Here is a 12,987-nt window from a genome sequence, read left to right as displayed (position 1 = left end):
TTGTGACCTCCTGTGTGCTACATTAATGGAGAGCATTTTGGGCGATTCCAGTATCTCCTCCCACTCATCATCAGTTATATTCCCCACATCCTCTTCCCATTTGCATCTGATCACCCCCATCGGATCTCCAAGGAATTTGGAAAGTAATGTACCATAGATCACAGAAATAATCCCTTTAGTGTCTTTTGCTCCCAACAGCTGTTCCATCACTCCCATAGTAGAGCAGCCCAAGTCCACCAATCTACCCTGGGCCTGCGCCGCATGCCGCAACTGGAGGTATTGATAAAACATCCGATGTGGGAGTCCGAACTCCTCCTGTAACTGTGAGAACAATTTGAGACTTCCCCCCTCATATACCTGGTATACATATCTGACCCCAGCTTGTTCCCACTCCTGAAAGCCGTCCAAGATATGGAATTCCCATAAGTATGGATTATCCCATAGAGGCATATAATTGGAGCACCCAGTAACGCCCAGTATTTTTTTGCATTCCCACCAGACCCTATGTATCAATAGCAAAGTCGGTTTCCCTTTCGCCTCCCTCCTCAGTTTATGAGACTCCATTGCCTCTAGTATATCCTCGCCCCGACTCAAATGATGCACCAGTTTCCCACTAGAGTCCCACTCTTCCCTATTCTTCCAACCTTTAAAATGTTGTGCTTGGGCTGCTAAGTAATATATCCACGCATTTGGAATAGCTAATCCTCCCTTTTCCGTTGGCAATTGTAATTTTTCCAATTTAATCCTGGGGATCCCCCTTTTCCACACTAAGTCCCTAAACAGATTATGTATTCTCCTGAACCAGTATTTAGGCAACCACACTGGGGCATTATGCACCACATAAAGAACCTGAGGCACCAGAATCATTTTAATCAGGTTTGCTCTTCCTAGCGCTGAAAGTGGTAGTCCAAGCCATATTCTGGTCTTATCTTTTAGTTTGTCCAATAATGGTTTCACATTCAGCGCAACAAAATCCTGCACCCTCCCCGAGACCTTAATCCCCAGATATTTAAATTCCTTAACACAAGGTACAGCAATTCCCCCCACCACCAGTGGCACCTCCAATGGTTTGAGTGGCAGCAATGTCGACTTACTCCAATTAATTTGAAGCCCTGAAAATTTGCCAAACCGTTCCAATATGGTCATTATCAACGGCAGTGACCGAACTATCTCTCCCAGGAATAGTAAAATATCATCCGCATATAATGCTATGCGTTCCTCCAGCTCCCCACATCGAAACCCTTCTATACCCGGATGTTGCCTTACCACATTTGCCAGAGGTTCGATCGCTAGAGCGAATAATAGCGGGGAAAGTGGACATCCCTGACGCGTCCCCCTCTCTAGTCTAAAGGAATCTGACATCCGCCCATTGGCTCGAATCCTAGCCACCGGTTCCTTATACAGCAATTTTACCCATGTTATAAAATTATTCCCAAATCCGAACCGCTCCAAAACAGCCCACAGATACCCCCACTCCACACTATCAAATGCCTTAGCCGCGTCTAAGGACAACACTGCTCTACCCTGTGTATCTGCAGCCTCTGTCTGCAAATTCAAGAATAATCTTCTTAGATTGACTGCTGTAGATCTTGATGGCATAAATCCCGACTGATCCGGGCCCACTATCTTAGTCACCACTCTTGTCAGCCTATTAGCCAGAACCTTTGCCAAAATTTTTACATCTGCAGACAGCAGGGATATTGGTCTATAAGAATCCGGCTGTGTTCGATCTTTCCCCTCTTTAGGAATGACTACTATTGCCGCTTCATACATAGTCTGTGGCAGTCGTCCCCTGGCAAAACTATCTTGGAACACCTCTAATAACTCTGGCAGAAGCTCCCCCCCATATGTTTTGTACATCTCTGTAGGTATACCATCCATGCCTGGAGCCTTTTCATTTGCCATAGAACTCACTGCTTCCTGCAATTCCTCCAATGTAATTGGCTCTTCCAGCCACTCTCTCTCCTCCTCCCCTAAGGTAACCCACTCCATTTCCTCTAGATAGTCGGTCAATAGATCTTCCGGATAATCTACCCTCGTACGATACAGCTCGGTATAGAAGGACTTCAACACATCCAGTATGTCCCCTGTTTCTCCAACCAGTGTCCCCTCTTTATCCTGCAATTGGTGGATGAACGCACCCTCCCGCTGAGGCCTAGCCATATTTGCCAACAGTCTGCCCGTCATTTCCCCCTCCTCATAATATTTTTGCTGCAAAAACAACCTTTTATTAGCTGCCTGTTCCAGTTGATGTTCCTTTAGTAATTTTAGGGCTACCTTCCACTGGGCCTTCGTTTCTGCTGTATTATTAGCTACATGAGTCTCCTCGGATAATGTCACCCTTTCCAGTAGATGTTTTCCCACCTGTCGTGATCTATTTTTAATGGTCGTGATTTCCCGGATATACACCCCCATGATATTCGCCTTCATAGCATCCCATAAGATATCTATAGGTACCGTACCTTTATTAAACTCAAAGTACTCCTGCAAGCTCGCAGTTATTATCTCCTCCCCCACTAGTCGTATCCAGAATGGATTTAGCCTCCAATGCAGTCTTAGCCCCCCTATCTGTGGACTAGTTCGAACTTTCAATATCATTGGGGAGTGATCAGACAGTGACCTTGGCAGATATTCCACCCCTTCCACACACTCAATCCCTAACCCGTTACTAAACATCAAATCTATTCTAGACAACGATCCATAAGTCGATGACACACAAGAATATTGCGTAGTAGAGGGCCACTTTGCCCGCCAAATATCCGTGTACCCCACCTCTATCATGTACTTCCCAAACCGCGTCAGAACAGCCTCACCTACCCCCCCCCCCCCCCTTTTGGAAATTTATCACGTCTTATATCCATTACATTGTTGAAATCTCCCATAAGTATAGTCGGGACCATCGGCCAACTAGCCAGCCTTTCCAACACTTCTCTTATTGGAACCACCGAGTATGGGGGAGGCACATACAGTACCACAATTATACATTCCCAATTAAACAACTTACAATGTACCCCTACATATCTGCCCTCTCCATCTTTAAAGGAAGCCAAACAGCAAAAAGGTACATCCCTATGAACCAGGAGACTAACCCCCCTTGAATATGTGGAATGATAGGAGTGAAAGCTGTGTCTAATCCACACCCTATGTGCCTGCTGCACAGTATCAGCGGTAAGATGCGTTTCCTGTAGTCCCATCACTCCAGCAGACTGCCCTTTCAGAAAGTCAAATATAGCTCGCCGTTTTGTTGCCTCTCCCATACCTCTCACATTCCAGGACAAAAGATTTACCCTACCCCCCATCTATCCATTTTTTTTTTATCTGACAGAGGCCATTACCATTGAATCCAGTGCCAGTCAGAGCGTACTGCATTTCCAACTCCCTTTCCCTCCAAAACATTCTCCTCCCTCCACCCCCCTCCCTAGCCCGCCCAACATTCCAGAAACTTACCCTCCAAAGAGGGCCCGGGCTGATGAAGAAAACTCCACCAATGTGACTGTTCAGCTTCCCACTTACACTGCAGAAACACATCTTTTCCCACAATATAAACCTGAGAACCACAAACCTCCCGCCACCTTACTACCATAGATATATAGCATTTTAGTGACTCCAACATCTTCAATTAACCTGACATCTCTGTCTTTCCTTCAGCATTATAAACATAGAGGCTGCAGCCCCAAATTAGAACAGTAAATAAAATGCAGAAAAAACAATGCCTTATTCCCCTGTGCGGCGCATCCTCCTTTTTCATAATAAGCAGAGTCCCCTCTTCAACCATCCACCTGATAATCACGCAGCAGCTTCCTCTCGATTCTGACGAAGGCGATCCTCGTGACTGTCCAGCCATCTTAACGCGTCTTTTGAGTTCTCAAAAAATTGTACAGATCCCAGCGCCGCAACTCGAAGTTTCGCCGGGTACAACATGGAGTATTGAACACGCAGATCCCTCAGTCGTCGTTTGATATCCAGAAATTGCATCCTTCTTTTCTGGACCTCTACAGAAAAATCCGGGTAAAATGACACTTTCACACCATTCACCCGTATATCCTGCTTTTCCCGGGCCTGGCGAAGAATTAAATCTCTGTCCTTATAATGAAGCAGCTTTACCAGCACAGGTCTTGCCGGCCGTCCAGGTGGACCCGGGCGAGTTGGTACTCTATGGGCTCTTTCCACCGCAAACAATGGTGTCAACGACTCCTTGCCAAACACCTCCAGTAACCATTTTTCGAAATAGGAATCCGGATTGGACCCTTCCACTTTTTCGGGTATTCCCACCATCCGTACGTTATTGCGACGTAAACGGTTCTCCAGGTCATCCGTTTTAGATAACAGATAAGTAACATCCACAGCTACCGCATTTACATCTCTCCTCATGGGCAGCATTCTGTCTTCCACATCACTGACTCTACCTTCCACCGCTGTTGTACGCTCCGACACCTTCTGCAGATCGTGCCGTATTATGGAAATATCCTCCTTTATTCCGCCCACCTGGCAAGTGAGTTTAGCTAGTGTGGCATTACATAGGCTTACCGCCGAAAAAACATCTGCCAACGTAGGCCCAGGCTTATTTGAATTGTGCGGGCCTCGATCCAGCCCTCCTCCTGAGCTGCCTGCAACATCTTCTCCATTCTCCTCCTCCTCCTCTGAGTCCACCTGTGCCCGCAGCGGTTCATATCTGGACCCGGAGTAGCCTGCCTGCTTTTTCCCTCCTCCTGTCATCTCTCCTCCAGCATCTGCCTTCACGGGTGTCTTTCTGGCAAAGCGCTCCAGTCGGGATGCCGCCGCCCCTCTCAAGTCTCTGCTCTCTGCCATCACGCACATGTCGGCGCCATCTTGTAATCCCAGCTCACCTTCCTCTGCCGCCTTAGACTTCCTTGAACGGGTCATTACAGCCTCCAGATTCTACAGAATAGTGTCACCAGGTTCTCCTCCTTCTCCCCTCTCTGCACAGGTATGTCTTTGTTAGAGAAATTTAGCCACAGGATGTGTTTCAGGATATCGGCAGCGGGAGCTCCGGTTCCTGCGTCCGCTCACATATGCCGCTAAGCCACGCCCCCTATACTGTCCCCCTTTAGCTGGAAACAGATCAGTCACCATAAACTGCTGCTATGTTTTTCCATGTCTATTTATTCTTTGCTTTGTTTTTTTTTTACTTTGGGAAAATGTTAAAATAATGCTTATTCTATTCCCAAAAATATATTCCATTTTGTTCCACAGAATGCTTCAGATATTAAGAAACTGAAATCTGTAGGAATATGCACAGTAAAAGGAATTCAGATGACAACGAAAAAAGCCATGTGTAACATTAAGGGATTGTCTGAAGCTAAAGTTGACAAAATAAAGGAGGCAGCGAACAAATTAATAGTGAGTTGGGCCTTAATAAATGTCTACACAGTAATCCCTCACTTTGCCCGCATTATTACGTATATGCATTGTATATTTTATATTCATGGTAAAAGATTTTGCCAGGTTAAACTCCCCTTACCTCCACTATGCTAAGTGTTCCAGTGTTCCTAATGTACATGCAGCCTCAATATGGTGGCTGCGAAATCACTTTCAGCTGACTGCAACTATTGTGACATTGGTAAATGATAATGCATTGCATACAAGTGTATGAAAGTGCCCGTCACACAACAGGAATGTAACGTTCTATTGTCTTAGGGTATGTTCACACAGGGCGGATACGCTGCATAAAAGCATAGAGCTTATCCGCCCTGGTTGCTGAAGGGAATTCCGGACGAAAAACCGCACCAGGTGCAGTTTTTCGTCGGGAATATCCGCTGTGGAAATCGTGCACTGAAAAAAATGGATACTTACCATGGCGTCCCCCCCGACGTCCTGACGTTCTCCATGAACACGGAGACTAAGGTAAGTATAAGACGTCCTGACATTCTGCAGCCCTGGGGTGACGTTTCATCCTGTGTGACCGCTGCAGAGGTCACATGGGACGAAACGTCGTTCCAAGAGGCCGGCCTGGACGAAGAAACACAGAATTCTGGATAAGTATACGTTTTTTTTTTTTCTGAGTTACGCTTTTTGCGGCAGAATCACTGATTTTCCGCCGCAAAAAACGCAACAGCTGCTATTTGTTGCACGTTTTACCTCCCCATTGAATTCAATGGGGAAAATCTACAACAAATAAGCAGCGTTTACGCTGATATAATTGATATGCTGCGGATTAAAAAAACACACCGCAGGTCAGTTTTTAAGCGTTTTTTGCGCTCCGCATTTATGCAGATTGTGGATGAGATTTGTTCATATCTTATCCACTTTGCTTCTACTGTATAATGATTACGGAAAATATGCAGTATTTAAGCTATGTGTGAACTTACCCTTATAGAAACTCTTGAGGCAGATTTTGAAATGCAAGCTGTTTTTGAAGGCGTTTGTTTATAGTGGTGTTTTTATTAAGCAAATCAGAAAACTGCGGGTGATTTTGGGTAAAAAACACCCCAAACGAATAGCACGTTTTTAAATGCCTCTTATTAATTTCAATAGAGGTATAGGGGCGGAAACCACTCCAATTTAGGGCAGAACACTTTTTTCGTCGCAAGCGGCCAAAACCCGCCCGGGCATAAAAACACCTCTGCCTCGCATTGAAAACAATGGAGGAAGATTTGGGGTGTGTTTCTGGCGTTGATTTCGACGGGTATTGCGCGTCAAAGTCAACGCCAGAAAACGCTGTGTGAACTAGTCCCAAGGCCCCATGCACAAGACCGTGCTCCTAATCACGGTCTGTGATTACGGACATGGACGGCTGCGGATAGTCATCTGCATTTGCAGACCGTGCTCCCATTATAAAGTATGGGAGCACGATCTGTAAAATAAAAAAATAGGACGTCCTATTTTTTACAGTAGGTATCTACGGCATGGACACCTTCCTGTAAATATACGAGAAGGTGTCCGTCGGCCATAGAAATGCATGGGTCCATAATTATGAAGGAAATCTACGGTCGTGCACATGGGGCCTAAGGGTATTTTCCCACAGTGCTGAAATGCTGCACCATTACCACACCACAAAATCAGTAGCAAAACCACATGTAAATAAATGTGGCTCTTGTCATGGGTTCGTCACAATTGCGGTTTTTACATACATTTTTACAATGCTGCAATATTCTTCCATTGAAGTCAATGGGAGAAATTGGACCAACATTTCACAAAACCTCCATTTATATTTATATGGTGTTCTGCAATTTGGAAAAAACACAGCGTGCCCTGAAAATTGTATTCAACCATACCGGGTAAATAGGATTTCTTAAAATCTCATTCACTGATACTGGTAATTTACCACATAGCAAAAAGGCGATGTGTTCATAGAGCCAGTCAGAGTGAAAAATATGTAAACATTGTCATGGGTGTATAAATACTTATGGGGAGTTAGAGGGTAAATTCAGACATGCAGATGTGTTATGTGCGGATTTTGGCCTCATTTACACGAGCGTGTGCGTTTAGCGCACGCAAAAAAACGCAGCGTTTTGCATGCGCAAAAGGCACTTGACAGCTCCGTGTGTCGTCAGTGTATGATGCGCGGCTGCGTGATTTTCGCGCAGCCGCCATCATAGAGATGAGGCTAGTCGACGTCAGTCACTGTCCAGGGTGCTGAAAGAGTTAACTGATCGGCAGTAACTCTTTCAGCACCCTCGACAGTGCATTCCGATCACCATATCGAGTAACCTGTTTAAAAAAAAAGAGGTTCGTACTTACCGAGAACTTCCCGGCCGTTGCCTTGGTGACGCGTCCTTGGTGACGCGCCTCTTGACATCTGGCCCCACCTCCCTGGATGACGCGGCAGTCCATGTGACCGCTGCAGCCTGTGCTTGGCTTGTGATTGGCTGCAGCTGTCACTTGGACTGAATTGTCATCCCGGGAGGTCAGACTGGAGGAAGAAGCCGGGAGTTATCGGTAAGTCAGAACTTTTTTTTTTATATACACGTTCACGTATATTGGGATCGGAAGTCACTGTGCAGGGTGCTGAACCAGTTTAACTATTTCAGCACCCTGGACAGTGACCGTCTCCTGACGTCGCGTACCGAAACATTTTTTGCCGGGTTCGGTCAAAACGAGTTCGGCCGAACCCGGTGAAGTTCGGTTCGCTCATCTCTAAGACACTCCTTTTGGATGTTTGTAAACAGAAAAGCACGTGGTGCTTTTCTGTTTACATTCAGAGTTTGACAGCTCTTGCGCGAATCACGCAGTTCGCACGGAAGTGCTTCCGTGCGACCTTCGTGGTTTTCACGCACCCATTGACTTCAATGGGTGCGTGATGCGCGAAAAACGCACGATTATAGAACATGTCGTGAGTTTTACGCAACGCACTCGCGCTGCGCAAAATTCACGCATCGTCTGCACTGCCCCATAGAGTAATATAGGCGCGTACGACACGCGTGAAAAGCACACGCGTCGCACGCGCGTATATTACGCTCGTGTAAATGAGGCCTTTGTTGCGGATGTGCAATGGGTCAAATTTGCATGAAAAAAATCTTTGAAAAATCCACAGAATTCCTTAAAATTCTCTAAATCTTATTATTTTCCCACTACCTGTGAATGGGGCTTTGAAAACCTCATCCACTAGCATTGTACTTTAATCTGTTGCAGATTATTGGTGGGGAATCTGAAGAAAATCTGTGGCAAATCCACCATATCTTAATGTGGCCCTAGCTGAATAAAATGTAAAGTTAAATTGAAAAATAAGAAATACCAACACAAAAGGGGTTGTCTGAGAGGTAAAAAGCGAAATTTAGGAGCAGCAATTATCTAAAAAAAAACTAAAGCAAAACAATGCGCACCTGTTAAATCCTTTGCCGTTGCTTCGGTGGTGCCCCTGACGATCTTGGCTTACTTTCCAGGAGCGATGATGTGCCATACCAACACAATCCCTGGCCTCAGCAGTCACATCCCTGTGCGGCATATCATCACTCTTGGAAAGTAAACATTTGATAATATTTGCTGCACCTAGTCTCGAAAAAACCCATAACAAAATACTAGTCATAAAATGTTTTTTTATGTATTCCTCAGGAGCCTGGTTTTCTTACTGCGTTTGAATATAGCATGAAGAGGAAGATGGTTTTTCATATATCTACTGGAAGCCAGGAACTTGAGTAATTAATTGTTGACTTAGTAACTTAGACATTTTGATGTTTATTGTTGGGTCATCTTTTAAATTGATTAGTTTTAAATAATCTTTAGTAACACATTTAAAATTGCTTTACTTTATTTTGTTTAATACATAGTCATATGAAAAAATATGGACAATCCATGTCGACTCGTTATTCGGCCATATGACGGCTGCTACTTGTTTTCAAACCTGCCTCAAACATCACAGTTTTTGCCTCATTTCTTTCAAAATCCTGTCAAAATGCGCAATTTGACTGTTATGTGTGAACACACCCTTAACTCACTAGACCTAAACTTTATTTCAGGTGCACCAGATCAGATGCAAATGATAAGTACATAGAAGGCCCCATGCACACGACCGTAAAAATTGTGCGTAATTGCGGACTGTAATTACGGTCCGCAGTTACGGACCCATTCACTTCTATTGACCACGGACACCTTCCTGTATATTTGTGGGGAGGTGTCCAGGCCGTAGAAGGGTACCGCAAATTATGGAACACGTCTGTTCTTTTTACGGGCCGTCTCCCATAGTTTGTATGGGAGCACGGGCCGAAAATTCAAGTGACTGTCCGCGGCCACCTGCGGCTGGCCGTGCCCTTAATCGCGGTCCGTGATTATGGGCACGGCCATGTGCATGGGGCATAAGGCTGGGGCTAGAGATGGGCTCTTTTACATAGATAGACAAAAAATTACTGTGATATCGCTGTAATGAATCACTGTCTATAGGAATGCATTGAGTAGCTTAAAAATCTCTTCTAAATCCAGACAAGTGAGTAGTTATGAAATCCCAGCATGTAGCGATTAAAAATAAATCGCTACCCCATATGCTGCAGATGGGGTAGCGATTCCGCCGCAGAAAACGCAAGTCAGGAAAAAAATAAAAATCTTATACTTACCAAGGAGTCTGAGTTTCTTCCTCCTGGGATGATGTTTTATCCCATGTGACCGCTGCAGCAGCAGTCACATGGGATGAAGCATCATCGCAGAAGGTTGGCCCTCTGCCGTCATCCAGGCCGGCCTCCTGGTATGACGTTTTATCCCATGTGACCACTGCACCCAACCATAGGCTGCAGCGGCGGTCACATGGGATGAAACATCATCCCAAGAAGCTGGCCTGGATGACGTCAGAGGGCCAACCTTCTGCGATGATGCTTCATCCCATGTGACCGACGCTGCAGCCAATCACAGGCCCCACGTTCTCCTGGGATGAAATGTCATCCCAGGAGGCAGGCCAGCTAAGTGCTGCAGTTTTCGCAGCGGACATTCCGTTCGAAAAACTGCACCACAGTTTGGTGCGGTTTTTCGCCCGGAATTCCCTGTGCCGCACAAGGTGGATACGCTGCATTCTTTTTCGCAGCGTATCCGCCCCTTTGAGCTCAGCCTACTTATTTCGTTATTGGACAGCAGTTTTGAATCTCATGAATTCAACATATAACCTGATTCTACCTTTGAATTATTTTCTTTGCGGTCTGGGCTGTTTGGGAGATATTCCAATGTGCGAATACACAAAACTAGACTTTGGCCATATGTTATATATGGCAAGGAAGCTAATAGCCCAACACTAGCTAGATGAAAGTCTGCTGTCATATTCTGAATTTGTCTCAAAAATCAACTGACTGCTTACTCTCGAGAAACGTATTTACATTTAGAGAGGCACAGTCACCAAATTTGAAAAACTATGGGCTAGAGCGGGATTGGCTCCACACTCGCTCATACGGGATAGGATACTTATTTGAATTTCTTATGACATTCCAGAAATATATGTATTGTTAATGTTTACCCTTGCATGATGCTTGTGTGCTCATTGTAATTCTATTCCAGACTATGTGACGGGTTCCATCTTTTTCATCCTTCCAAATAGTTCTCATTTCGGAGGATGAACTGCACGAGATTTGATATTATGTTTTCCTTGTATGCGGAGATCTGTAACATATATCATGACTATCATTGAGTATTATACTATTTTGCACGATTCTATTGCATCTGTTTATTGAACTACTCTCTGGGGTTTTTGGTTAGAGCTTTTGGGTCAGGGTAGATGGTGGGGGTTAAGGAGGGATTGTTTGCATGTTTGTATAAGTGTAAAATAATTTTTGAAAACTCTATAAAAATGTAATTGATTTAAAAATATCGCTTCCATATCTCTTGTCTGGAGCAATTTTGGAGAGATTTACAAGCATGCACAGCAATTTATCACAGTTTTTTTTATTTTTTTCTGTAGTGCGATAATTAGCTCTAGCCTAATGCATTTAGGACAGCAATTTATTGCTCACTACAAAAGTCTAGGTATAGCCCCAGCCTAAGGATTTATTCACGCGGCCATGTTCTCACGGACCGCGTTTCTCTGACCAAACACAGTAGAGGGAGCTGTACTCCTAGCATCATAGTTATTCATGACGTTGTGAGTCACTGCCTTCCCGCGGGACTACCGTCCCGTATTGAAAACATGATTACAGTATACATAACTATGATACTAGGAGTATGACTCCCTGAACACAGCTGTGTGAATAAGGCCTAAGACCCTAGTTCTACTAATTGATTTTAACTATTGAGCTACTACTGCAGTCCAAATGAATACATTGAGTTGCATGCAATTTTATGGACTGCTGCGGTGACTCAAGAGTTAAAATCAATCAGTAGTGTCACAAAAAATCTAGGTGTAGCCCTGGCCTTAGGGTTTAATCAAACGATAGTCATATTGCGTTTTTGGTGAAAATCCAGGTAAAAGCACAAAATGCCCGCACCTTGTGAATAAATCCTCAGAGAGGATCCTAAAGGAGCCTGCATATTTACATGAGTCGTTTTGTGACTTTTTTTGCCCTAATTTTCTTAATCGCTGCAGAGCCACGGGGGTTTCTACAAAGATGTTGCAGTTTTAGCACCATTATGAAATTTATGGCAATGTTTTAGCACAAAAAAAAGCTGCTAAACACTGTGACAAACCCGGCCTTAGGCCAGGATCACACACGCACAGTTTTGATGCCGTGTTTTGGAGCCGAAGCCGGAAGTGGGTCCGAAGAAAGGAATGGTATAAATAAAAGTCTGATGCACCTCCTTCCTTTTGTGTCCAGTCTGGTCTTTGCCAGAAAACACTGAGCCAAAAACTGCATCAAAACTGTGTGTGTGATGTTGGCCTTAGGGTATGTTTACACGTAGCGAATACACTGCAGATTTTTCATCTGGATTTGCAGTTGGAACGTCTGCAGCATATTACAGTATCAGCAAAGTGAATGAGACTTGAAGAAATCTCATCCACACGCTGCGGAGAACTCTTCAAAGTTTGAAACAAAGAAAAAAAAGATTACTCATGGCGCTCCCATGGAATGCGTCCCTGCGCTTCCGGCTGGCCTGTGATGAGATTTTATCACATCTGACCGCTTCAACCCATCACAGACTGCAGTCACATGCAATGAAACGTGATCACAGGAGGCAAGGCTATACAGACACTGGCTAGGGTAGCATGGATGTGTTGCTATAGAAGCGTCAACAATGGTGAGTATACTGCTGTAGTATACTCCCACCCCAGCGGTGGTGTGTCCCAGTTTCAATCCAAAACTACAGTTGAATCCAATGCTGGAGCAAGGAGCTGACGGCTCCTTACTCCATCATTCACTGTGTAATGGTAGCTCCAGCTGTGAGCGTCTCGAAGCAGACAGGTGCGATGTAGTGATGTCATCGCGCCTGTCTGTGCCGAGCCACACACTGCACAGAGCAGAGGGATATTCAGCTATGGGGCATTATACTGTGGGAGGCACTATAGGGGAATTATACTGTGTGGGGACATCTATAGGTGCTTTATACTGTATGTAGGGCAGCTATGGGGGCATTATTCTGTGTGTGGAGGCATATTATACTGTGTGACGCAGCTATAAGCAC

General features: G+C 44.9%; 1 protein-coding gene across 6 annotated transcripts in view; it reads left to right on the top strand.

Annotated features, from left to right (window-relative positions):
* Positions 1-12,987, top strand: part of DMC1 (DNA meiotic recombinase 1) — a 408,015-nt gene that overhangs the window by 89,201 nt on the left and 305,827 nt on the right. For 5 of the 6 annotated variants that reach the window (XM_075833569.1, XM_075833572.1, XM_075833570.1 and 2 more), the window contains exons 4-5: positions 5,215-5,361; positions 9,013-9,095. In XM_075833569.1, the coding sequence (XP_075689684.1) occupies positions 5,215-5,361; positions 9,013-9,095 (230 nt within the window). The remainder of the gene's footprint in view (positions 1-5,214; positions 5,362-9,012; positions 9,096-12,987) is intronic. The other variant, XM_075833573.1, reaches the window with a different exon arrangement.

The sequence above is a fragment of the Rhinoderma darwinii genome, chromosome 7 (assembly GCF_050947455.1).
Source record: "Rhinoderma darwinii isolate aRhiDar2 chromosome 7, aRhiDar2.hap1, whole genome shotgun sequence".
Taxonomy (NCBI): Eukaryota; Metazoa; Chordata; class Amphibia; order Anura; family Rhinodermatidae; genus Rhinoderma; species Rhinoderma darwinii.
Note: the sequence above shows the minus strand (reverse complement) of the source record. Positions and strands in the feature narration are given on the sequence as shown.